The sequence below is a fragment of the Podarcis vaucheri genome (assembly GCF_965113315.1).
Source record: "Podarcis vaucheri genome assembly, chromosome: Z".
NCBI lineage: Eukaryota > Metazoa > Chordata > Lepidosauria > Squamata > Lacertidae > Podarcis > Podarcis vaucheri.
Genome location: NC_138758.1, coordinates 42,522,646 through 42,549,720, shown reverse-complemented (window position 1 = coordinate 42,549,720; position 27,075 = coordinate 42,522,646). Strand labels below are relative to the sequence as shown.

Here is a 27,075-nt window from a genome sequence, read left to right as displayed (position 1 = left end):
TGTGCTATTATATTACTTTATTTTGTATAAGCTGCTTATTCTAAGTCATATTTTTATTACGATTTTTTTGCATTGGATCAGATTGTTATGAGTAATCTTTGCTGTATATTTTGTTGCTTCTTCAGCTTGTAATCTGCCTTGGATATCAATATATAGAAAGGTGGTATACAAATTTAAAGTGAAACGAAATGAAATGAAAATATGAGAACCCCACATTGCAACGTCTTGTGTGTGTGTGTGTTTGTGGGCAAAACTGTCAATTTTGATTCTTTCTGTTTCTCATTTTTCCTGTCTTAAAATTCGGTTGTCCACATTTCTGCTGCAATTTGCATTAAAAAAAATCTGGCCAAAGTTTATTCAGCATTTACATGTGAATTTATCCTACTTAACACATTTCTGTATGCAGGTTTGACTAACAAAGGGCATATTTTCAAGGAATTTCCTTTGATATAATGCATTTTGCTATGTTACCTTCACTAATATAGGTGTTCTTGTGTACATTTCCTTGGCTGGTGAGCAGCTGATAGCATTATCACTGAATTTGTCCAGTGTTCTTTTAAAACCATCCAGCCTGGAACCAGCTCTCCATTATGGGATGCAAGAGAAATAGTGGGAGTGGGGAACTGAGGGGGGGAATACAGCTTGCAAGGCTTCTCTATCTGGCCCTTAGAACTGCCCCCAGGCCACACCTGCCATTGGCCATGCTTGGCACTCCAAGTGTGATTTGCTTGGCTGGAATGTGTCCTTGGACTTTGATCATGCTGCTTGCTTGACTGGATGGAGGACTGAGAGGTGCATGTAGCAACCAGCCTGTTGTACCAAAAGTAAAATTGGCATTCATTCCTCCACCCCTCTTCTCTCTGGCCCTGCCTGCCACCGCCATGTGGCCCCCAGAAGATATCCTGAAGGAAATGCAGCCCTCAGGCCAAAAAGGGTTCCTCAACCTGGAGAAAGAGGGAAGGATTATCATGGCCAGAGATGCTGAAACTTCAAAGCACTTTGTCTCACCTGAACATGGTTTGGACGTTGACGATGGTCTTGGCATCTGCCATGTAATCCTCTTCGGCGCTCATTGTGCTCTCCTTGTCCACTACCACCAAATTGTCAGCATAAATGATCCCACACTGCAGCAAGCTGTCGAGGCTAAAAGGCATTCCCCAAAACAAGTGACAATTAGGAGGCTGTTGGAAGGCGGGAGGGGTTAGGGTTAGCCAGCTTTGATGCTCGAAATGTCTCAGAAAATTATGCTCTTGGCAATTTGCTGACAATTGTTTGTTATTGTTTTGAGATCACCCCATCCCAAATTGTTGCACTGGGCCAGCACGGGGAACACGTCCTCAGGATAGAAAATTTAGGAATCAACTTAAGGAATGTACAAAGGCAGAACTGTTTTGTATGTTTATGGATCTGAGTATGAATTATCAGAGGGTTGAGTGTTTTTTTTTTAGCCCAATAAAATAAAACACCTCCAAGTTTCTGTCCCTCATGGTGGTGCCTTGGGGTTGTGCCTTGGGGCACTGAACCAAAAGAGACAGAGACAGGTGCAGGGAAGGAGAGAGAGAGAGAGAGAGAGAAAGGGGAAAGCTTACTTATCAATTGTGCCTTCCATATAATAGACCATTGGAAAACAGCAGATGGCTTCCAGGAAATGATGGTCAGGCCTGAAAAAGAGACACTCAGTTTCTCTTTTTTCCAATCTTAAGTCCAGTTTTCCACATCAGTCCGTGAATTCTTATTATGAAGAAGCACCCATGAAAATTCTTCAGCCTTTTAGTGTGAATTTCTCCTAATGGACACATGCCTGCATGCAATTTCCCCTAAAATATACACATTTTGGCAAAGCAGCTTCCCATAATAAAATGCATGTTGGTATTCTATTTTCACGAATACGTGCACATTTATGCACACTTTGCCACAGCATATGCATTTTTGTGCACATCACTTGGCTGGAGAACTGCACTGCAAAATCCAGAGAAATGCGGATTTTTAAGGATGGCTGCAGTTTGATCCTTGCAATGTTTCAAAAAGTGTGAATTGGATAGGTCCACTTTGAAAGGCAAACTGAATTGAATTCCTTCCCGGCCCCCAACCACCAGCCCTGCTTTCTGGTGCTGTGCTGTCCAAATCTTTCACCCTTCTTGCCGCTCTGACCACGATGACACCCCACCTTCAGTCTCTGCATAGGTCTCCTCTCCTTCCCTGGATCCTGTGCCAGTTCCTCATCCTTACTTTCGAAGTTGTACTTTTCCACTCTCACAATACACCTCCGCCTGTGACTTTTGCTGGTCACAGGCGCTGTTGCTCAGTGTTAGAGAGTTGGCATTTGGAAGGTCCCTGGTTCAAGTCCTGACTTGTCCCCAAAGTGGGCTGTGAAAGATGCCTGCCTGAAACTGTTGCTGCCAGTCAGTGTTCGCGCAATCATTTCTTAAGCTGCTCTAATACATCGAGGACCACCTCTCCCCACATGAACAGACCCAGATCCTGGTATCGCCATCTGAGGCATTTCTCTGTGTGCCGCCACCATGGAGAGGACTGGAGGGTGGCAACACAGAACAGGCCTTCCCAGTGGTAGCTCCCCAACTTGTGGAATGCTCTCCACAGGGAAGCTCGCTTGGTGCCACCTTCATTTTCAGATATGAGACATTCCTTTTTACCTGGGTGTTTGGCCCTTAATTTGAAGGTTTTCAATTACTTGTGGCCTCTTTTAGAAGGCAGGATCCATAAGACTGACCTTTATTTGTTTAGGTGTTGTGTATGTGTGTGTGTGTCAGGTTCTATTTGTTGCTTTCATTGTAATTTGTGTTTGTAAATTGTAGTAGTGTTAGTGCACTGTGCTTGTAAGTCACTTTTGTGAGTAAAGTAACTGTTATGTACTGAAGTTCTCACCCTGGGCCAGCAGGGGGATACTGTAGATAGTTTTCACTCAGGTCCACATATGCAAATAAGGGATCGAAAGTGACATTCAGTGATTGGATAGTTACAGAAAGTTGTTACAGTTATGTTGTAGTGGAGCTCTATATAAGAATGCTGGCTGAACCCTTCAGTTCAGTTCAGTTCTGGCCTATGAATAAACAAGAGCTGTTTGAAGAATCGCTGTGTCGTCTGATATGTTCACCCACAACTTAACAGCAACAGTATCATCACATACAACACCAGCAGAAGCAGTCTGAGTAGGAAGAATTTCAGAGCAGAGCATACCACCATCTTTCTTAATCACTCTCTGAGCATCAGCTTTAGGTAGAGCCTTTCCCCTAGAAGCCTACTTTTTTATTTACAGGGAGTGTGTGGGGGTGGGGTGGGGGCTCTGATGTAGCCCCAGTATATTTGTATGTTTGTGTGTATGTATGAGCTGGAGCGGGGAAGTACTTACTTGTTGTCAAGCAACAGTACGATGGGGTTTAGCTCTTTCCGTGACCGGTAGTAGGCGCGGAGAGGAACAATGAAGTTGTACAAGCCGTTCCCAGCCGTCTCTGCTGACACAATGATCAACTTGTTCTTAAAGCCGTAGGCCTTTGCGTCTTCATAACTGTTGTGCCTGCAGCCCTGGAAAGATGCCGGGAAATGTTTTATTTTACACTTCCTGGCTGGCGCTCAATAAAGGGCCAATGCCACCTATTCTCCCCATAAGAAGTTAAGAAGAGCCCTGCTGGAGCACGTCGGTGACCCAATTAGCCTAGCATCTAGTCTCACAGTAGACAATCAGATGCCCCAGTGGGAAACTTGCAGGTAGGACCCACTCACAAGAAGTTGTGGTCCTCCTGTGGTTTCCAGGAACTGGGATTAAGCAGCACTGCTGCCTCTGAGAATGGAGGGAGGGAGAATGTAGCCACCAAGGTTAAAAATCCTTCACAACAAGGTAATAAAAGCAGCTGCAGCAAGCAGGGCAGTTGGTAAACTAGACCACTTTCCCAATAAAATTATCCTCCCTCCCACAGTAACCATTTCCAACTCTCCTGGATATGAAGGAACCACAAAGGAACAGCCAACTGAGAGGATGAAATGAACAGGAAGATGGATGGAGTAGGAAGGAGAGAAGAGCCCCCACGTGAACAAGATGGGGGCAGGGAAGCTGCTTAGATGCAAGAGCTGGGGGGTGGGGTGGGGAAGGACAGAAACAAAATCTCCAGCTGCTTCACTTTTATCAGCTGCCAATGTACCAGATGTTTCCACTTTATAGAGAAACCCCGCTGGCCATTCAAGCAGTTCCTCCAGCATCAGAGACGTTCGTGTGGCTTTTAAGAAAGCCCAGCCCAGGTAGCAGCTTGTGTACATGTCTGCATCTCCAAAGCTCCCATTCCTACAAACCCCTGGATGTTTTGTTTAGCCTGGAGTAGCTAATCTCTTGCTCTCTAGATGCTGCTGAACTACAGCTCCCATCAGCCCTTGGCAGAATGGGCAAAAGTCACAGACGATGGGAGTTGTTAGTTCAGCAATATGCAGAGGGCCAGAGGTGAGGCCACCCTGATCTAGACCTTCTCATGCTGCTGATCACTGAGCAGGCACTGCCTGCATGCCTTGGCCACAGTAGGGACTAGAAACCTTAAGATAAAATAAAATTGGTGATTTTCAGGAAATATTTTCAGTTGCTGGTGTTTCTAAATTAACCTTAAAAGGTAAAGGGTAAAGGGACCCCTGACCATTAGGTCCAGTCGTGACTGACTCTGGGGTTGCGGCGCTCATCTCTCTTCATTGGCTGAGGGAGCCGGCGTAGAGCTTCCAGGTCATATGGCCAGCATGACTAAGCCGCTTCTGGTGAACCAGAGCAGCGCATGGAAACGCTGCTTACCTTCCCGCCGGAGCAGTACCTATTTATCTACTTGCACTTTGACATGCTTTCGAACTGCTAGGTGGGCAGGAGCAGGGACCGAACAATGGGAGCTCACCCAGTTGCGGGGATTCGAACCGCTGGCCTTCTGATCGGCAAGTCCTATCACAGTGCCTCCTGTGTCCCCTGTGCCACCCGTGTCCCCTATTAACCTTGGTGCCCCACAAAAGGGTAGAAAAAGAACGAACCTGTTCAGAAATGCATGCCTTCTAATATGAAGTGGCCCCAAACTGGGACACCATTTTCTGGGGTCGCACTCCTTCACAAGTCACGCAACACAAGATCCCCCCAGTGCTTTTTTTGGGCACAGCGCCCAAAAAGGAGTGTTTTGGGCTGCCATGTCCAAAAAAATGTGCAACCCTAAATTGTGCAAGATTACAGTGGGCATTTGGGCTGCTGTCCTCTCACAAGAAGGGACAGTTGATAGATATGGAAATGTGACAGGTCCTTACCTTATCCAAGCGCAAGCAACAGAATGGAGCTTTAACGGGCAAAAGGTGGCATAATGTGGGAGAGCTTCCAATGTAGGGAGAGTTGGGAGGGTAGCCTTTCACATACCTGTAGAACAAGGGGGAAGTGGTCAGGATTTGGCCCACCATTTTGTTTGTTGTGGTTTTCCATTTCCACACACAATGCCCCTTGCAATGGGGAATTCCAGGAAATGTAAAATGGTTGCAGCAAGCCCAACAGTATACTCTCCAACATTTCTCCAATGAAAATAGGGACATCCTATCCCATAATAAAATAAATACTAATAATTTTACTATTTATACCCGAACCATCCGACTGGGTTGCCCCAGACACTCTGGGTGGCTTCCAACATATATAAAAGCACAATAAAACATCAAACATTTAAAAACTTATATGCGGCTGCCTTCAGATGGCTTGGGGGGGGGGTCAGATAACTCCATACCCTCCAACATTTCTCAGATGAAAATAAGGACATCCTACCACACCTTACAACATTTCTCAGATAAAAATAAGGAAAAGCAGGACATTCCGAGATCAAATCCAGACCAGGATTTCAGAATACTTTGAGTCAATCACAAACAAGTCCACCCCAGGAAGTCTCTATGGTACCCCTGACCTAAATTGTCCAGGGCTTTGTAAATTTATACAAGGACCTTGAGCCTGGCTTGGTAGTAGATGGGCAGCTAATACGGATGCTTTAACAATTGCATCACATGTTGTCAGTCAGATGCCCCCACCAGCGTTCTGGCCACTGCATTCTGCAAGAGCTGTGGCTTCGAAACCAGGCCCTAGGGCAGCCCCACAGAGAGGGCATTGCAGCAACCAAGCCTTGAAGTTTTCAAGGCATGGACTACAGTGTTCAAACAAGGCTATTGTATATAGTAGATGCATTTGATGAACACTTTATCCTAATGTATGCATTACTGGATGCATTTTATGTCTGGAGCGTCACAAATTAAGGAGAAATGCAAACTTCAAGGGAGAGCCGCATTTCAGGTTATGTGTTGGAAGCACAAATTAGGTAGATTCACATCACACTGTGCAATAAATTGAATTTCTTTCCCCATCCTCTATTCCATGGGTAGGCCCGGGGGCTGAATCCGGCCCAATCGCCTTTTAAATCCGGCCCGTGGATGGTCCTGGAATCAGCGTGTTTTTACATGAGTAGAATGTGCCCTTTCATTTAAAATGCATCTCTGGGTTATTTGTGGGGCATAGGAATTTGTTCATTTCTTTTTCTTCAAAATATAGTCCGGCCCCCCCACAAGGTCTGAGAGACAGTAGACTGGCCCCCTGCTGAAAAAATTTGCTGACCCCTGCTATCCTCAACCACCTTCTGCCACCTGCATACACATACCTTCCAAGTGCCCCTATTTTCCAGGGACAGTCCTGGAATCACAGAAGCCATTTTGGTTTCTGATTTCATCCTGGAATGTCCCAGTTTGCCTTTTCTGCCCCCCCCCCATGTCTGTCTGTTTGTGGTGTGTTTGTTTGTGTGTAGGTGCAAACACGGCGTCCTGTTTATACTGAAAATAAAATTCCTGCACCAAATGAAGGAAATGGCAAAGCAATCCCTACAATTTTGAAGCGAAAGGCCAACAATCCACTTTAAATTGTTTCATTGCAATGGTTCAGCAGTGAGTCATTTCTTATGAAACATTCGGAGTGTTTATTCCTTAACTGTAAATGGAGTCTTGCTCTGTCTACTCAGAAGTAAGTCCCACTGTATTCAATGGAGCTCACGCCGAGATAACTGGGTAAAGACCCGGCAACCCTACACCACAACCCAAAGTATTTTTTTACTCAGAACTAAGTCCCACTGAGTTCAATAGGATTTCCTCTCTGGTATGTTCCTCATTATTCTCACAGTTTCCATTCTTGTTCTTATTCTTATTTCTTGTCTTTTTCCTCGACAGGGACTCAAGGTAAAAAAAATAAAATCATTCTGTTTATCTGTGGAAGGTGTTGTACATGACTCCTTCCCTCAAACATTTTTTTCTTTACAACACTTCTGTGAGATAGGTTTGGCAGAGAGGTTGTAACTGGCTTATGGAGACTGATGTAGATGTGCAGACGATGTATTTAGGTGTGAGGAGACCAAACTTGGGAGAAGCTTCCTGATGAAGAATAGAACATCCCTATTTCCATCTGAGAAATGTTGGAGGGGCTACAAAAGTCTGTGTGTATGGTAGGGTTGCCATACACCTGGAATTTCCTGGACACATCCAACCCATGTCAGCAGTGCTGTTTTTGCTGATTTTACTTAGAAATAGCTGGAAAGCGTCCAGTTTTGTTGTTGTTTTTTGCAAAAATCTAATCAGATTTTCGGCAAAACAAAAAGAAGCTCAACAGCTTTTCTGTCCAGATTTTCACTTTTTGAAATATGGAAACCCTGGTGTTTTTGGTGTTGTTTTTTTGAAATGGGGGGAAGAGACATTTAACTCAGCCCCATACTAATTTTGCAAAGCATTTATGGAGTGGAGGAGACTCTTGAGAGTCACATGGACTGCAAGAAGATCAAGACTATCCATTTTTAAGGAAATCAGCCCTGAGTGCTCACTGGAAGGACAGATCCTGAAGCTGAGGCTCCAATACTTTGGCCACCTCAGGAGAAGAGAAGACTCCCTGGAAAAGACCCTGATGCTGGGAAAGATGGAGGGCACAAGGAGAAGGGGACAACAGAGGACGAGATGCTTGGACAGTGTTCTCAAAGCTACCAGCATGAGTTTGACTAAACTGCGGGAGGCAGTGGAAGACAGGAGTGCCTGGCATGCTCTGGTCCATGGGGTCACGAAGAGTCAGACACGACTAAACGTCTAAACAATAGCAATTTAGCTATTACAAATGTGTCCGGAAGATGGCACTGTGGTGCCACTTTAAGAAAACCATGGCAAAGTCCTTCACCTCCTGCTTGCTCTAGTGAGATCTAGGCAGAAAGGAATGGAATAGAAAGCATGCCACCCAGGAACAGAGCTGAAATGGAGCAGAAAACTGTTAATGGGAGGCTAATTTATGCAAATGGCCCATTAAGTGCAGGAAATAACAATAAATTTGCACGGCAGTGCTTCCACAGAACAGCAAGTTGGCATCTTGCTGGGTCTTTTAATACCCAGAACACCATCCTGGAGGCACTTTCCACTCTGCTGCACTCTAAAAGCCACCCCACTCGTTGTGTGCGTGTGTCTTGGAAGCAGCATGGCTCTAATCTTGGCATTTCAGCAGAGGGATGCAGCAAACGTCCACCAGGACTTGAGAACACCCTGGTCCCAGGTTAAGAACTGTAAGGCAGGGCTGGACTGAATGATTAAAACATACAGTATACTAGCAAGCCTCTGCAATTCTCCGGCCTTCGTCATAGCATCCTGGCATGTTCCTTATGGAGGAATTAAGTGAAGCTGTTGTGTCCCCTGGCGGGTCATGCGCTTCAATGCATTTTAATGCTGCCCAGCTAGCTAGAATGGTCCTTCGTTGGGGGCAAGGGGAAGATAAGAGGAAGACAAAGGGTGACATAAGCTAATGATCTAGAATTCCCCATAATTAAAATTCAAATGCATACACAAAACTAATGTATCAGAAAGTTAGGCTAAATGCCGCCTTCCTGACATGCTAATTGCCCAAGTGTGGGGAGCTATTTAATAAAAAATGGGAGGGGGGGGCATACAAACCGTCCAGCTGTCTAATGTTAGATTAGCTTCAACCAGAGCCAGGGCCTTCTCAACACTGGCTCCGGCCTGGTAGAATGCTCTGTCTCATGAGACCAGGGCCCTGTGGGATCTGATTTCTTTCCGCCTGTAAGACAGAGTTGTTCCACCTAGCCTTTGGCTTAGAATCAGTTTGATTCCCTCCCCCTCTTTCTTTTTCCTTTCTCCTCCTGTGAAGAGGCTGCATCCTAATGTTTTAATGTTGTATTCTAATCTTTTTAAAATTGTATTTTAATCAACTTGTTTTTATTATTGGTTGTTAGCCACCCTGAGCCCGGTCTTGGCTGGGGAGGGCGGGGTATAAATAAAGTATTATTATTATTATTATTATTATTATTATTATTATTATTATTATTAATGTGGTGCAATCCAAGAGCCAGATTTACTACTCTGCCACTTTCAACCAACCCTAAGAAATATATTTCATTTGTTTGTTGTTAAATGTCTATACTGGATCAGAGGATCACAGGGCAGTTAATAATATAACAACACAGAAATCCATATCATAGCAACAAACAAGAACAATACTCCCTCACACACACACACACAGTTTAAAAGGCCATAGATATGAACTAACAGCTCACTGACTCGATAACAGTGAGTCCTTCATCATCCGACTGCGTCATCTCGTCCTCGGACTGGTCACTCAGCATGTCACATGGCAAGAGGGAGGAACTGTCGGCCACCTCTAGGACAGGGGCAATACTGGGCCTCCTTTTCCCAGAGCCATTTTCCGCTGGCAAGGTGAGCTTGCTGTTGTTGATGGGGCGGCACTCTGTGTTCTGCAGATCCATGGCCACCGTGCCTGTGGGGACAGAGGGAAGAGGCAGGATCAGGCACTAAAGGCAGCTAATACAGGGAAACCAATGCCCATATTACACTTAAAAAAAACACACACCTATTTTTAATTTTTGCTCTACATTGCAAGCTGCCTACAGCAAGGGTGAGAAACAGCAGGCCGGACTGTGGCCCTCCAGGTTACTCAGGCCATGCTCCGCACTGGCCTCGCTTCATACCCAGAGCATTTCTGCCTGGCTGGAATATGCAATTGAACTCTGAACATGCCTCTTGCTTGTCTGGATGTGGGATAGTGTGGGTGTGGGTGTGTAGAGAAATGGGCTCTACTTTATGAAAGGTCAAAATTGTGTTTGTTGCTCTGCTGACAGGAGCAAGCCAGCAGTAAATCACACTGTACACATTGGAGTTAACTCCTTATTAGCAAGAACAGGACTTGGTGGAGTGTCAGGCCTAATGAGCACAGGAACTAATCCCTGGTAGGTTCTTGCCCTCATCGATCAGGTGCCAAGACTAGAGATCCCTGCCTTCTCACAGTTGTCTATGTATCCTCCTCTTCAGAATCTATCTTTGCTCCTCTCACTACATGCCTCTTCTGGTTCTGGGAGGTTGGGAGGCGGGAGGAGCTTGTCAGAGCAGGAGGGGAAGACACCCATGACTCTTCACCAGCCAAACTCATCTCTGCCTCTCCAGATTCCACCTCTGCATCTGCTTCAGTACTGCTCTCTGCCACTGACTCTCCCAGCTCACTATGCCCTGTTACCCTTCAAGCTTGTGATGCCTCCTCTCCCCACTCTTCTCTTTCTTTCTTCTCATCGTTGTCCTACTACCACTCCGTAGGCTCTGAGCCTTCTTCCCTTGGCGATTCCCTAGCTGGTGCCCCCCATTCCTCTGCATTCCAACCAGTCCATGAACATCTGCCCATTTTAGCCTCTGGCTCCACCCACCACTGGCATGCTGGAAGGTTCCCCTGAAGGGAATGAGGCCCTCAAACCATAAACAGGTTTCCCACCCCCAAGCCTAGAGAGCCTTTACTATTAGGTGACCTAAAAACAACCCAGATAAAGAAATCCATATAAATAAATGACTCCCGCTGGAACAGATTAAAGGTTCATCTAGTCTAGCAACCTGTTTCCTACAGTGGGGTGCCACTGAGGAATCCACAAGCAGAGCTAATAGGCAGCAGCCCCCTCCCCACTACCATTTTTGCTCCCCAGCAACTGGTATTCACAGGTATACTGCCTCTGAACATGGAGGTTTTATTTAGCTGTCATGACTAGAAGCCATGGTCCTAGTCCACATTGTTGTAGCCCAGTGGCAAAGCATCTGCTTTGGATACAGAAGGTCGCAGGGTTGATCCCAGGTATCTCCAAGTCAGCCCAGGAATGTCATCAGCCTGAAACTCTGGAGAGGCACTGCTTGTCTGTATTGAGTTGCATAGACCAATGGTCTGATTCAATATAAGTCTGCTCCCTTCCCCCCAAAATCCTTCCATCAGTGCTCCCCCCAAATAAGCTCCTGTGGTATAAATTCTTCCCCAAATTTATGGTAAGTTGTTTTGGAACATCTGAGGAATGTCTGTACAGTGGTACCTCAGGTTAAATACTTAATTTGTTCCAGAGGTCCATACCTAACCTGAAACTGTTCTTAACCTGAAGCACCACTTTAGCTAATGGGGCCTCCCGCTGCTGCTGTGCCGCCGAAGCACGATTTCTGTTCTCATCCTGAAGCAAAGTTCTTAACCTGAAGCACTATTTCTGGGTTAGCGGAGTCTGTAACCTGAAGCGTATGTAACCAGAAGTGTATGTAGCCTGAGGTACCACTGTATATTTATTTATTTATGCCTCACATTTTCTTCAAAGGTGGTGTAAATATTTTCTCCACTCCCTATTTTATCCTCGCTACAACCCTGTGAGGTAAGTTAGGCTGGGAGACTGCGATTATCTCAAGGTCACCCGGGAAGCTTCATCATGGCTGAGTGGAGATTTGAACCAAGGTCTTCCAGGTCCTAGCCCAACATTCTTACCACTGTGACACCACATTGAGCAGGATGGGTCTAAGAAACTCATTCTTTATATATTCAGCAGCACTAACATCTCCAGCAGGTGTGCGCCTGTGTGCCATTTATGCAGATCTGTTTCAGGTAAAATGCAGACTGCTCTTTATTCTGCAAAGCGGACGGTAGGTGGCCCTAATTATCTGGATTGCAGTTTGACAGAAAGCAGCATGAAAAGCCCCATCGCGCCTGGACTTCTGGGTAACATCTTTGCTGAGACGGGTGAATCAGGGCTCCATGAGAAGGCCAGCAACAGATTCTAATTGGTGAACCCGAGGAGAGAAAAGGCAGATGATGAGAAGAACGATCTTTGACTCTGTTTGGAGGAGGAGAGCAGGAAGAGAGGGAGGGAGAGCCTTATAATGAGCTAACAGAGTGGGCGGCAGAGAGGCAAGATTGTATAAGGGAGGAATGATTCAGGAAAGGCATAAATAGCACTCCTGTATTTCGCCTGTGGCGCTCTCTCTGCCTTGCAACAAGACAAGAATGCAGGGCGCATATTCAAAGGGCCCTTTCAGCTGGAGGGAAAATGCATAGCCACTGAGGATGAGGCTGTGTATTAGGGGCTGCAGTGGTGGCTTGTAATCGTTGATGTCATGCAGGGACGCTGAAGGTAGGGGGAGCCAGAGCCAGTATTGAGCAGTTTGGCACCACCAGGGATGCTGTAGCATCAGATTTCCTGAGTTGGCAGATGGGTCAGACTGAATGACACCTTTCAGGTCCCTTCCAGAGACTCCATCTCTTAACAGCAGCGCCATGACATCTATGGTGCCTGGTGGAGCCCAGCAGGGACAGAACCAGAGCCAGTGGCAGGCAGAGCCAACTAATTCAAGCTTGCTCCCGTACTTCTTCCTGCTGAGTTCTACAATAGGGTTACCAGACGTCCCCGGTTCCCAGGGACAGTCCCCGGATTCACCAATCTGTCCCCAGACAAAATCTGCCCCCGGAATGTCCCTGGATTTTAATTAAGAAGAAGAAGAGTTTGGGTTTGATATCCCGCTTTATCACTACCCGAAGGAGTCTCAAAGCGGCTAACATTCTCCTTTCCCTTCCTCCCCCACAACAAACACTCTGTGAGGTGAGTGGGGCTGAGAGACTTCAGAGAAGTGTGACTGGCCCAAGGTCACCCAGCAGCTGCATGTGGTGAACGCGAACCCGGTTCACCAGATTACGAGAATACTGGTCTTAACCACTACACCACACCGGTGTCCCTGGTGCGAGACAGAGAGAGAGAGAGATGGAGCACAGTGGCAGCTTCTCACGGGAACAAAGAGGCGTGAAAGAGAAAGGCTATGGGGGAAATGGGGGCGGGAGGAAGGCAGGCAGGTGGACGGGCTCCTTTGCTTTCTCTCCCTCCTCCCTCTCCAATGGCCACTGAGGAGATGGTGAGTTTAATGGGGGGGGAGGAGGAAGGTGCTGCGGCGCCCCTTGTCCCTGGTGGTGCCGCGCTGCCTTCCCGCCGCGAGTGGGGTGCAGGGGTGTGTGCGGTTTGGAACGTTCTCGGGTGACGGGGCCTCCTTCGCTCCCTCCGCGCCTCCTCCGGCACCAGCGGCCTCTCTTGTGAGGAGGGCTGTGTGCGAGTCCTCTGTTGGTCCAACTCTGGTAATGAGACACCATAGAGACTGCACTCGCCCTCCCGCGGTCTCCCAGTTATGGGAAGCTGGTGCCTTCTCAGTGTGTTTTAATGCGTGTTTTCCTAAAACCAGCGTGCACCTTTACTCGATCTCTCCCCCCCCCTGCAACCAACCTCTTTTTTGGGGGGGCGTTTGTGTGTTTGTAGATGGGCTTCTCCACCTGCCTTGTGTCAAAGTGCATGCCCGACAACTTTGGGGTCCCATCCTCTAAAAAAAGGTCAAGAACTCTGGGCAATCCTTTCCTAAAATAAAGCATGAAATTCAAAAAATAAAAATAGTGTCCCCGAATTCCTTGAAAAAAATCTGGCAACCATATTCTACAAGAGCAACACAGAAATTAAGGAAGGCAAGGAAGCAGACAAGCTGTGCCACTCCCTGGACTGGTTATAAGTAAGCAAGCAGGCAGGGGCTGGGGCTGGTTGAGAATGATGGGGAAACATCCTCCCTGTATGTTTAAACATCACACTGAGGTCCAGCACCGAGGGCCTTCTGGCGGTTCCCTCACTGTGAGAAGTGAGATTACAGGGAACCAGGCAGAGGGCCTTCTTGGTAGTGGCGCCCGCCCTGTGGAACGCCCTCCCACCAGATGCCAAAGAGATAAACAACTATCAGACTTTTAGAAGACATCTGCAGGAAGCTGTTTAGGGAAGTTTTAATGTTTGAAGTTTTATTCTGTTTTTAGTGTTCTGTTGGAAGCTGCCCAGAGTGGCTGGGGAAACCCAGGCAGATGGGCAGGGTATAAATAATATATATATATTACTACTACTATCTGTATCTATATCCAGTGGCAGGTGGTGCCTTTTGAGGTTGGTTGGACAGAAGGCTGAGACACCAACAGTAAGCGGCACCAGAATCCAACTCATTCTAGTTCTTTCTTCATCTTCCTCTTGAGATCTACAAGTGCAGCACTCAAAGAGGAGGAAGCTGACAAGCAGGGCCACCTCCTGGACCAGGTGCAAGTAAGAAGGCAGGCAGGCAAGGGCTGCCTGAGTTTGATATTTGTCTTAATGAACCAAACTCCACCAAATGGCTGTATGCTAATTCCAGAATCAGAAGCTCCACACCTCTGGGTACCAGTTGCTGGGGTGAGAGCATTGTTGCACTCATGCCCTGCTTGTGTGCTTCGTATTAGGGTATCTGGTTGGCCACCGTGAGAACAGGATGCTAGACTAGGTGGGCCTTTGTCCTTCTTATGTTATTGTGAATCTGCTGCAATCCTCACTCTTGAAAACTTTAATGTCAGTTCACAACATAGCCTTTGAATATTTGCTGGATAATCTGCAAACATTTTATATCCCCATCTGATAGTCAATGGCCATTTGTCTTCAGTATTTGATCTTAGGCAGATGAAACTGGATAGCCGTCATACAATGGTGTCCAGTATTTGAATAAGAAAAAAAACTGCGAAAATCAGGGCACCAGTGATTTGTGTGTGGCCTCTTTTTATATGCCAAATAATGAAGCAAATTGGGGTGATTCAGGGCTTTCCCTGCCCCAAATGTTGAAGCACAATGCCAATAACCCCCATCCCCAAGATGGATCAGAGCACCCCACAAAGACTTGTGTCTATTCTGCACCATATAGTTCTGTACTTTCTGTACAATTCCCCCCCCCCTGTTTTTTTTGTCTATGGGGCTTTGCTGCCTGTGACACAATGAAGAGACCTGAATTGTTCTTTGTTAAAGCAACATTGTCTTAAGCTGTTTTTAATATTGTGCTTTACCATTGTTACCTGCCCTGGAACCTTAGGGTGGAGGGTAATAAATTATAATAAAAGTAACAACAACAACAACAACAACAACAACAACAACAGAAAAATAAGGCAAGCCTCAAAATGGTACAGGAAAGTAGAAATTGATAAAATCAGAAAATGCTCTTATAATATGCCCTTACAGAACTCTGCATGATTCTAGAGTCAGTTAGGTAGCCGTGTTGGTCTGACGCAGACGAAATAAATTAAAAAATTAAAAAATTGTCCAGTAGCACCTTAGAGACCAGCTAAGTTTGTTCTGGGTATAAGAGGTTGTGTAGTTATCTGAAGAAGTGTGCATGCACACGAAAGCTTATACCCAGAACAAACTTAGTTGGTCTCTAAGGTGCTACTGGACAATTTTAGAACTCTGCATGGTGGAAGATGGGGATAAAACTAGACTTATCTGGTGCCCCCAACCGTTGGGCTCTCTGCCTTCTGCCCTGCCAGCCCCAGTGGGCACCAGACAGCACTGCTTTTATACTTTATGGTAACCACCGACTGATACAGTTATTTTCTTTCCCTTCATCAACTGCCAGCTGAGTGCAGCCTCATTTTCGGAGAGATTAATCATTCTGACACTTTTTTTTTGTACAAAACACCCCTCTAAGGAGAACCAAGTGCAGCAGCGCAACACACAAGGCATGTAAATAGCACTTTGCAAATATATTGGCATTGTGCTGTGTGGGTAATAAACTGGAGCAGGAAATAAGACTGATGGAGGAAAAATGGGAACACAATTTGATTGGACTTTGAATTTTCGGCTGTGCCTTCAGATGGACAAGCTACTGCCTGCTGCTGCCCTTCCTGCCATTTCTGTCTGATGGCTCACATGCACTGTCTTGAGAATGAATATTGCCAGCTTTTCACTCCTCCTCTCCAAGCTTCTAGCCCTCATGACAGCAGGAAAGGGTAGATGAGATAAGAAAACACAGAAAAAACTAATATGTCCTGATATTGTTTTTAAAATAAAGGGCTGGATACAGATTTCGGAAGGGGGGGAAGGTTAATGCAAAAGGCCAAACTTCACATTTTCATGAATGCCCAAGTCTGTAGGGTTCTGGGTTCTAGAACCAGGGTTTCCAGCAGAAACCAGTATTCTGTTTCATTGCAAACCTGGTAGACTTGAGACTTGTCCTTTAAGGGTGACAGATCTGGCTTGCATGGGCTAAGGGCCAAGCCCTGTCCATCCAGTCATATAACAGTGTTAGGGAACTTTTTCAGCCTGGGGGGCGTCACATTCCCTTCTGGGCAACCTTCTGAGGGCCACATACCAGAGGTGTGCAGGGCAAGAAGCAAAACCAGGCAGAAGAATGAATGTAAACAATAGACTAGTTTCTACACACACACCTCTCTCCACCCTCCACCCAGGCAAGCAAGAGGCATTATCAGAGTTCGACACATTTCAGCCAGACAAAAACACTCTCTGGTTGCAAAGCAGTGCCAGTATGGCCTGAAGAGAATTCTGAGAGGTAGACAGAGACCTTGCGGGCTGCATTCAGCTGCCAGACCCGAGGTTCCCCACCTCTGCTATAGGGCTATCTTGCAATGCAACCTTGAAAAGTGGCAGACTAACTCACCCATGCTGGCAATGATGCTATGGACTGGCAGCCTTGACGGCCCATCATAGATGCCTCTCCCTGCAAATCCTTTCTTTTTCTGCTTCTCCTCCTGCTTGAAGATGAAGGCTGAGTTCTCCTCCTTCGTGATGTTGATGTAGAAGCATGTGTCGGAGGCACTCAAGATGTGCCGCGGTCCTGGGTTGAGGAGGATGCTTTTATTCTCCTCCCTCTTCACACCCATCAAGCAGACTCCATACCTGAAAGGAGCACCAAAGAGGTCTTGGATAAAACCAATGACAGGGGTCCCTTGAGTTACAAATGCATCAGGTTACAAACTCCGCTAACCTAGAAGAGTTACCTTGGGTTGAAAACTTTGCTCCAGGATGAGAACGGAAATCATGTGCTGGCAGCACAGTGGCAGCAAGAGGCCCCATTTGTGAAAGCACGCCTCTAGTTAAGAACATTTTCAGGTTAAGAGCGGACCTCCAGAATGAATTAAGTTTGTAACTAGAGGTACCACTGTACTTGGCATGATCTAGTCCCAAGCTGGAAGCCCAGGTTGGTGTGTATGGTTCTCCTCCTCCTCCTATAACCAGTGGCGGAGGAAGGGGGCGAGGGGTGGGTGGTCCGCCCTGTGTACCATCTCTGAGGGAGGTGACAAGAAGGCACCCTGTGGGGGACTCACCCCGCCACCCTTGGGCACGGTGGTGTGAGCCGCCACCATCGTTCCACCGCAGCCGCGTGCAGAGGATCCCTCCACCGCTGCCGCTGCTGCAAACAGAGTATCCCGCCGCCGCCGCCCATCCAGTTAACCCAGCACCAGGTGCCGGTTAGTCTTCCTTTGCCCCTGCCTATGACCCCCACAATAACTCTGTGAAGTAGGTTAGGTGGAGAGTGAGAGTGACTGGCCCAAGATCATCCAGTGAGATTCATGGCCGACTGGGAATTTGAACCCTGCTCTCCCAAATCCTAGTCCAACACTCTAACCACTACATGACTTTTAAAGCAGCTTTGTAGGCATTCCTTGGCTGAAGGACTGCATTGCAACCTTTGGAGGAGTGTGCATATGGAAAGAAAGTTGAGTTTCAGCTCTTGTGTTGTTTTGGAAAGTACAAATGCATTTAAATGTGAGATGATTAGATTTTCTCCCAGACCCCTACCTAGGTGAGAGACAGGGATGCCACAGGGTTAAATGCCATACCTAAACATATTTAGTGTGGGCATTTTCTGATTTTGTAATTTTACATGCTTTCAAGTGATTTTTTTAAAAAAACAACTACTTAATGTACTTTAACGGCACGCCAGCAGCCCTGTGCTCAGTGCAGTTTTGAAAGGCTCAGCCCACCATCTTGATTCAAAACAGAGTCCAGTTGTATCCAAACACACATGAAAGCCTGCTCCTTGATCTCAAGAACCGTCATGCCAAAATTGCTTACGGTATCTTGAGAGGTGTCCAAATGCATAACAATAAATAAACCACACCCCCAAATATATAATAGATGACCTTTTGTATTAATACTTAGTTCCTCACTTTGGAAAGGGCTTTGTTCCTATGGAATCACAGAACTTCAAAGCTGGAAGGGACCTCCAAGGGTCATCTAGTCCAACCCCATGCAATGCAGCAATCCCAGCTAAATCCTGAACAGTGGAGTGTAAAATAAACCATATAACATCACATTGTCAGGCTTTTCCTCTCACTTTTTGTGGGCATGGAAGGATGCGTAGGTGAAACTCTTCCCTTCGTACTCCATGAAGAACTTGCTGTCGCCCATCCGGATGTGGTAGACCTCATTGCCAGAGCAGCGACCATACATCCTCTGCCACTGCTCTGGTGACTCCTGACCCTCTCTGGAAACAGATCAGAGGAGGAGAAGAAGAAAAACACCTCTTAGTAAGTGGATGGAGTTGGATCCCTAATCCATAGCATGCTCAGCATACTTTATCTGTTTAGACAAAATAGTTTGCTTTGCCAAATGAGTAACGGAACGAATTGGGCAAGTGCGGATGAATGGCAAAACAAATGAGATATTGAACAAAAATGAATGGGGGGTAATGCAAGAATAGGGGGCTGTTTTTGGTCTGAGGGCCTTCCAGGGAACTTCCAGGGGCCAGAAGCAAAAACAGGCAGACCAATGAATGCAAACTTTACCTTTGTCTAGTAGGCTAGTTTCTACACACACACACAGCTCTCTCAAGCTTCCAACCAGGCAAACAAGAGGCGCAATCAGAGTTCAAGGAACATTCTAGCCAGGCAGAAAACACTTAGGGGAGGTGTGAGGCAGAGAAGTGAGAGGTATGGCTCTGGGAGAGTCCTAGAGATCAGACAGAGAGGTCTTGGCCTGTGGTATCTCCAACCCTGATGTAACAAAATGGTCAAGTTCTTGTATATCTTTATGGCTTCCAGGATAGGCACCAATGCAGAGAAGAAACTTCCTGGAAATTGTGCTGAAAGCCAAGTCAAATGAGAAGCGATGAAGACAATTGGTACAGCCACACTTGGCTAAAGACTGGTGGTATACTAGCTGGTGCTATCATTAGGCCAACCAGGCAGCTGCCTAAGGCACAGACCTCTAGGGTGACCTTTGAAGGGTGCAGTTTTGTACAGATTAGTTTTTGCTTTATCTGTGCTGTGAACTTTACAGCAATAGCTTGAGGGCTTCCAATGTCAATGCTGCCACAAGGAGTATTTCTCTTCACACCACAACAAAAAATCCTGGGTGTGTGCCTAATTCCTGTTTCTCAGAACTAAGTCCTAGTCAATCCATCTCAGTGGCTGCTCCCATTTGGAACTCCCTTCTTAGAGAAACAAGACTGGCTCCTTTTCCTTCCACCTGCAGGTGAAGACTCTTTTATTCCTGCAGGGTATTGGGAACTGGCTGTTTTTAAGGAAAGGCTTTTAAGAGTGCTGTGCTGTTTTTATCTGTATTTTAATGGGTTTGTTTTTATATCCATTTAACTTTGCTATATTTTAAATAATAATAATAATAATAATAATAATAATAATAATAATAATAATTTATTATTTATACCCCGCCCATCTGGCTGGGCCTCCCCAGCCACTCTAGGCGGCTTCCATAAAAACCAAAAATACAATAAAATATCACACGTTAAAAACTTCCCTGAACAGGGCTGCCTTAAGATGTCTCCTGAATGTCAGGTAGTTGTTTATCGCCTTGACATCTGCTGGAAGGGTGTTCCACAGGGCGGGCGCCACTACCGAGAAGGCCCTCTGCCTGGTTCCCTGTAGCTTTGCTTCTCGCAATGAGGGAACCGCCAGAAGGCCCTCGGCGCTGGACCTCAGCGTCCGGGCAGAATGATGGGGGTAGAGACGCTCCTACAGGTATACTGGACCGAGGCCGTTTAGGGCTTTAAAGGTCAGCACCAACACTTTGAATTGTGCTCGGAAACGTACTGGGAGCCAATGCAGGTCTTTCAAGACCGGTGTTATATGGTCTCGGCGGCCGCTCCCAGTCACCAGTCTAGCTGCCGCATTCTGGATTAGTTGTAGTTTCCGAGTCACCTTCAAAGGTAGCCCCACGTAGAGTGCATTGCAGTAGTCCAAGCGGGAGATAACCAGAGCATGCACCACTCTGGCGAGACAGTCCGCAGGCAGATAGGGTCTCAGCCTACGTACCAGATGGAGCTGGTAAACAGCTGCCCTGGACACAGATTTGACCTGTGCCTCCATGGACAGCTGTGAGTCCAAAATGACTCCCAGGCTGCACACCTGGTCCTTCAGGGGCACAGTTACCCCATTCAGGACCAGGGAATCCTCCACACCTGCCCGCCTCCTGTCCCCCAAAAACAGTACTTCTGTCTTGTCAGGATTCAACCTCAATCTGTTAGCCGCCATCCATCCTCCAACCGCCTCCAGACACTCACACAGGACCTTCACCGCCTTCACTGGTTCTGATTTAAAAGAGAGGTAGAGCTGGGTATCATCCGCATACTGATGAACACCCAGCCCAAACCTCCTGATGATCTCTCCCAGCGGCCGCATGTAGATGTTGAAAAGCATGGGGGAGAGGACAGAACCCTGAGGGGCTTTTATATATGTTGTTAGCTTTCTGCGTTTTATTCATGTTTGCTTTAATTTTTGTGAGCCGCCTTGAGTCCTGGTTCTGGGAGAAAGGCGGGCTATAAATAATAAAATAATAATAATAATAATGTTTCCATTGTTCTAAGCATCCTTCTCACACTTCCAGTGTCAGACATATAAAAAACTTGCATGCATTCAACAATGTAGCAAAAGAGACTGGTTGGCTTGGCAACTATATCAATTAAACATGCCCAAGCATCAGCACTTGACCTGAAAGAATCGGTGACAAAATTTGTGAAGGAAAATGCATGCAAGGTGAGATTTTTTGATGTGCGTGAAAATGAAACTTTTAAGATGCGTAAATTTTTACATCACAATTCACAAGATTATCCAAAATTATTTGTGCCTTAAAGTATTTTCTTTTATTTGAGAAAGATAAGATTGTTGTATTACTTGCAATTTAAAATAAATTTAGTGGTTTCAAATTTTGTGCTTTTCATTTTTTTCACCAAGACATTTTTGTCTGTTTTTCACAATTGAATTTAGCAACCTTTTTGCTGGGGTGAGAATGCAAGTAGTTAGCCTTACCTAGGGCACAAAATAGCCTCGCCCTGGCCCTGGATGTATATCCCTCTGTGCCATCCTGTAACAATTTGCTTTAGTTCTTCCTACCCTCAAAGCCTAGCCAGCCGAAACTCCAGAACAGGGAAAGTAACTCAAGATGTCATCATTCATAATCAGCAACAAGATCAGTCCCTAAACATATTTTATCGAAGCTTGCAATGCATGCTTGGGAGAAATTGGCCCAGAGAGTCTATGAATCAAACATCCTTCCATTGAACGCGCAGCATGAATAAGGATGCGTTTCTCTCTCTCAGTGCCGGCAAGCTTTAGGCTGATGGTGTGTCCTCCAGCAAATACTCTTTCCATTCCCAGCTATCACGCTCTGTGACAAAACACTGCCTCTTTCCACCTTTCCCTTTATAAAAGAGCTTGGTGGAACAATTCAGCATGGCATCATATCAATAAGAACAGGCATCCCCAACCTTTGGCCCTCCAGATGTTTTGGACTACAGTTCCCATCATCCCTGACCACTGGTCCTGTTAGCTAGGGATCATGGGAGTTGTAGGCCAAAACATCTGGAGGGCAACAGGTTGAGGATACCTGAATAAGAAGCTTCATTCCCACTTGAAAATATAATGCCCCAGTTTCAAGGAAGGGGTGTAGTTTAGGGACAAATAATACACTTCACATGCAGAAAAGTCCCTGGTTTGAGCCACAGCATCTTCTGGTAGGGCTGGGAATGTCTCCTGGTTGAAACCCTGGAGAGCTGAAGCGTGTCAGTGAAGAGGAAACTGATCTGGATAGATCAATGGGTCTTACTTGGCATAAGGCAGTCTCCTGGGTGAACTAGTCCTTTATTCAGCACCATGAGAACTGGAATCACACTTTGTTTTTAGAGGAAGGGCCATAGCCCAGTGGCAGAGCGGAAAGTCCCAGGTTTGATCTACAGAATCTCTAGGTAGGTCTGGACATTTCCCTTCCTGAGACCTGGACAGCTGCTACCAGTCAGTGTAGACATCAGTGAGCTAGGTGGACCAATGATCTGACTCTATATAAGGCAGATTCCTGTGTTCCTAAAGATTTTGGTTTGACTCCCAACATTTCTGGGTTGTATCATGCCTTCATATTATATCGTATGTGTTAGCACGTGTATAGAATCATATATTTTTATGCATATTTACATCAGGGCTAGCTAAGTTGTGGCTCAGAGGCTGTATCTGACTCCCATCCAACAATTTGTTGGTAGTGAAGAATTGTCTATTTTATTAAAAAGACAAAAACAAAACAGTGAGTTGACCACCTTGTGGGAAGTGTTGGCGCTAATCTCCACTGCCATGATGGTTTGGGTGGAGATGTTCCAACCATTCTGCTCCAACCCTGCCTATCAGACTTATTGGACACACCCACTTTCACTTTGACACACCCTCTGCTATCATGGGGCACTCAGGAGGCTAGATAACAGCAAATGTGAAAAAAGTTAGCCATCTTTTTGATCTCAAGAGGGTGGGTCATTTGAAATCTATCCGCTAAGGAGGGAAATGGTTTAATACACATCTATATGCAGCATTTGCTTTCAGGACAAAGAATGCAGATAACAACAACAACAACAAAAACAACAAAAACAACAACAACAATTTACTATTTATACCCCGCCCATCTGGCTGAGTTTCCCCAGCCACTCTGTGCGGCTCTCAATCAAATGTTAAAAACAATACAGCATTAAAAACAGATTCAAACCACTTCCTCCCTACCAGCCTTCCCTTGGTGAGAGTGCCCATCTATCTTCACCCTGCCTGACTCTTGCTGGTCATTCAATTACTTACTGTCCTCTGGACGTATGGACAAGGAGGGTTATGAGCGTTGAGGTAGCTGGGCAGACGCAGTTCAGAGCCAGCATGGCGTACTTACATTCCTCTTCACACACCACGTGATCTGAAATTAAAAGAGGCCTTCCCATTACTCCCAAAGCACAAGGATTTGAGGCACCAAACACAGTATGTTTCCCCTTCCTTCCCACGCAAGGGCCTCTCACCCGCCAAAGCCCCTGTTCTTTGCACTGCTGCATTTACAAGAAACCAATGGAAATACTTGTTTTAAAACTCTTCAGACAGTTTACAAATCTTCAACAAAACAGCAGATTCCCTGTTGTGCTATTGATTTTCAATGTCTGGCTAAAGCTATACAGTACAATCAATTTGCTGGGGTGTGTTTTTTGGGGTCCACAGCATCTATATCCTTGAAATAATTTAGCAAAATGATTGCACCGAACTGTATCTCCTTCATCCCTGAGGGTGAGTAACAGGTGCATCACATGCCCACGGATCCAAAAGGCTTCATAAACCATGATCAAGTGTGACTATGGGCAAAACAGGAATCTCCATTCACAAGAAGACCTGGAGCCTTTAATGTTGAGGTGGAGAATCTGTAACCCTCCAGATGTTGTTGGACTCCATGTATCATCATATTCCTCTATTGTTGTTGTTGTTGTCATCATCATCAGCACCATTATCATCACTATTATCATTATCATAAACACCACCACCGCCTCCTTCATTTAGATTTCCTGTCCGCCCTTCACCTTAAGGTATCAGGGTGGGTTACAACAACAGCAATAAAAAAAGTCTCTGGGTAGGGAACAGCTATGGGGCTGCCACAGAGAATGCCCTCATTTGAGTTGTCACCCCACTGAACTTCTGAAAGAGGTGGAGCAACGAAAAGGCCCCCCTCTTCTGATCTTAAGACTCCAGAAGTTATGTAAGAGGTGGTTTTTCAGATATTTGGAGCCTTTGTCATTTAGGATCTTAAATATCAGAGTGAACACTATGATTGATTTAGTTAACAAAATATATATGTGCCACTTGGTTGCAATAGAACTTCAAAGTGGAAACCAGTGCAGGTGTTTTAGAAAAGGGGTCTATGATCTCTGGATGGAACACCAAATCAGTAATCTGGCTACCGAGATTTGGACCAGTCAAAAATTCCAAATCTTCTTCAAGGGCAGGCCCACACAGAGCACATGGCAACAATCTAGCCTGGAGGTTACCAGAGCATGAAGTACAGTGGCCAAGCCGTCTCTGTCTAACAGCGGCTGAAGCAGTGGCTGGTAGCCACATGACAAACTTATCCTCCTTCGCCATGCTCCTTTTAGGCTGCTGGTTCCTCATTGGTTCTCTCTCCGCCCCCCCCCCCAATTCTCCCTGTCTTTCTTTGGCTTATATCAATGCAGAATAACTGGCTATTTCTTCTGAATGCAATTCTCCCTTGCCATTTCCAAGGTACGGGAATGGGTGACAGCATGGGACCCAGCCTGTCAGCAACACCCTCCACAGGGAGCTTAGAATCTAGTTGTTTGATGCCCTAGTTCCTTTTCAGATGTTGATTACACACAGCGAGAAAGTACATTATCTTTTTATTCCAGCCCACCCATGTTTCCAGATGATAGAAAGCAAACAAACAAACCCACCCAGAGAACAAGTGGAAAAGAGGATGAAATAAAGGATGTGAGAGAGTGGGTGGGGGTGTTGTGGGGTGCTAAGAATTGGAAGCTAGCAAAGCAGGACGAATACCAGGGAGGAGAGAAGAGACAAAAGAAGTAGAAGGAAGAACTAGTCTGGCATAGCAAAAGCCTTATCCAACCTGGTGCCCTCCAGATGTTTTGGACTACAGTACCCATCACACTTGACCAATGGCCATGCTGGCTGAGACTGATGGGAAATGTAGTGCAGAATGTCTGGAGGGCACCAGGTTGGAGAAGAAGTTCATTTTAAAGCTAAAGAATAATCAGAAGGGAGAGTAAGAGGAGCCCAGAAGTCACCCATCAATAGTTAGCACCTGAGTGGCAGGCAGCAAGAGAAAGGACAAATAATATGTAAATTTAATTTTCTTTCCATTTTGTTTTTCAATCTTGAATTAAGTTCTCCACATTCTATTTCAGTTTTTTCCCCCATAGTCTTATATTTATGGCATTGAATGAATTGTCAAGATTGTCAGCTATCTGTGAGATAGTCTTCCAGAATAGGACAGAATAGAATTTCTTATTTATACCCCGCCCATCTGGTTGGGTTTCCCCAGCCACTCTGGGCGGCTTCCAAAAGAATATTAAAATACTATGATACATCAAACATTAAAAGCTTCCCTAAAGAGGGCTGCCTTCAGATGTCTTCTAAAAATCTGGTAGTTGTTCTTCTCTTTGACATCTGGTGGGAGGGCATTCCACAGGGCGGGTGCCACCACCGAGAAGGCCCTCTGCCTGGTTCCCTGTAACTTGGCTTCTCGTAGTGAGGGAACCGCCAGAAGGCCCTCGGCGCTGGACCTCAGTGTCTGGGCAGAATGATGGAGGTGGAGACGCTCCTTCAGCATAAATAATAATGAGTAGCTGGAGCACTTCTGTTTACATAGTTGATATACAGGGGCCAAGCCTTGTCAAAAAGACCATGCTTAGTTTGCCCTTTAGCAACCCTTCTATATTACGTTAGATGCTTGAAGGAGTCAGATCCCAACTCTTCCCTTGCCATCTCATCAGAGGTGAGGGGCAGTGGTGAACAGCATTGCAGCATTAAGGTAAAGGTAAAGGACCCCTGGATGGTTAAGTCCAGTCAAAGGCGACTATGGGGTGTGGCGCTCAGGTCACTTCAGACCGAGGGAGCCGGCGTTTGTCCACAGACAGCTTTCCGGGTCATTGGGTCAGCATGACTATACTGCTTCTGGTGCAATGGGACAATGGCCACCGGAGTGGTACCTATTTATCTATTCGTGTTGGTATGCTTTTGAACTGCTAGGTTGGCAGGAGCTGGGACAGAGCAACGGGAGCTCACCACTGTCGCATGAATTTGAACTGCCAACCTTCAGATTGGCAAGCCCAAGAGGCTCAGTGGTTTAGACCACAGCACCACTGAAGTCCCACATCTTTACCTATTGCAGCATTATATATAAGGGGTGGATGTATATTGGCATCTATTGACATAAGGGCTTTCCCTCTCATGCGACTGACATAAGCATAATAAAAAAAATCCTTCCAGTAGCACCTTAAAGACCAACCAAGTTAGTTCTTGGTATGAGCTTTCGTGTGCATGCACACTTCTTCAGATACACTGAAACAGAAGTTGCCAGATCCTTCTATATAGTGAGAAGGTGGGGAGGCGTATTACTCAGAAGGGTGGTGGGAATGGGAGATTGGCAGATAGCTGAGATGAGCCTGTTGATGACTCTTAACGACTGTAATAGGTCTTGCAGGAAAAGGCAAGGGGTGAGAAGGTGAGAAATGGCTTAGTCATGTATAATGAGATAAGAATCCAATGTCTCTGTTTTATTTTGACTATGGCAGACCAACACGGCTACCTATCTGTAACTGACATAAGCATGTAACTCAACAGGTTTCATTGGAATCAATCCATGCTATCTTTCTACAAAATTAAGAAAACATTCTAAATAACTGAAACAATATTATATTCACACTTAGTTCTATTGATTTCTATCTGTTTTGGATATAGTTCTTAAATAACCTTTTTCTATGCTCCTTTTCTATGGTTTTTTTTAAACTAGATGGGTGTATTTTTTTGTAATTGAGACTGTATGTGAAATATTTTATGTGATGGATTAAGTGTTTGGGTTTTTTGTAAAGGGGTAACGATCCTTCCCCTCACTCTTTTTTGTTTTTCTGTGTAGTTTAAAACTAATA

General features: G+C 45.8%; 1 protein-coding gene across 5 annotated transcripts in view; it reads right to left on the bottom strand.

Annotated features, from left to right (window-relative positions):
* The window catches only part of KCNT1 (potassium sodium-activated channel subfamily T member 1), a 206,176-nt gene that overhangs the window by 20,593 nt on the left and 158,508 nt on the right, over positions 1-27,075 (bottom strand). For all 5 annotated transcript variants that reach the window (XM_082208802.1, XM_082208806.1, XM_082208803.1 and 2 more), the window contains 8 exons: positions 23,222-23,330; positions 18,493-18,642; positions 16,813-17,051; positions 9,586-9,802; positions 5,278-5,383; positions 3,371-3,543; positions 1,590-1,661; positions 1,009-1,143 (listed from right to left, as the gene is read on the bottom strand). In XM_082208802.1, the coding sequence (XP_082064928.1) occupies positions 1,009-1,143; positions 1,590-1,661; positions 3,371-3,543; positions 5,278-5,383; positions 9,586-9,802; positions 16,813-17,051; positions 18,493-18,642; positions 23,222-23,330 (1,201 nt within the window). The remainder of the gene's footprint in view (positions 1-1,008; positions 1,144-1,589; positions 1,662-3,370; positions 3,544-5,277; positions 5,384-9,585; positions 9,803-16,812; positions 17,052-18,492; positions 18,643-23,221; positions 23,331-27,075) is intronic.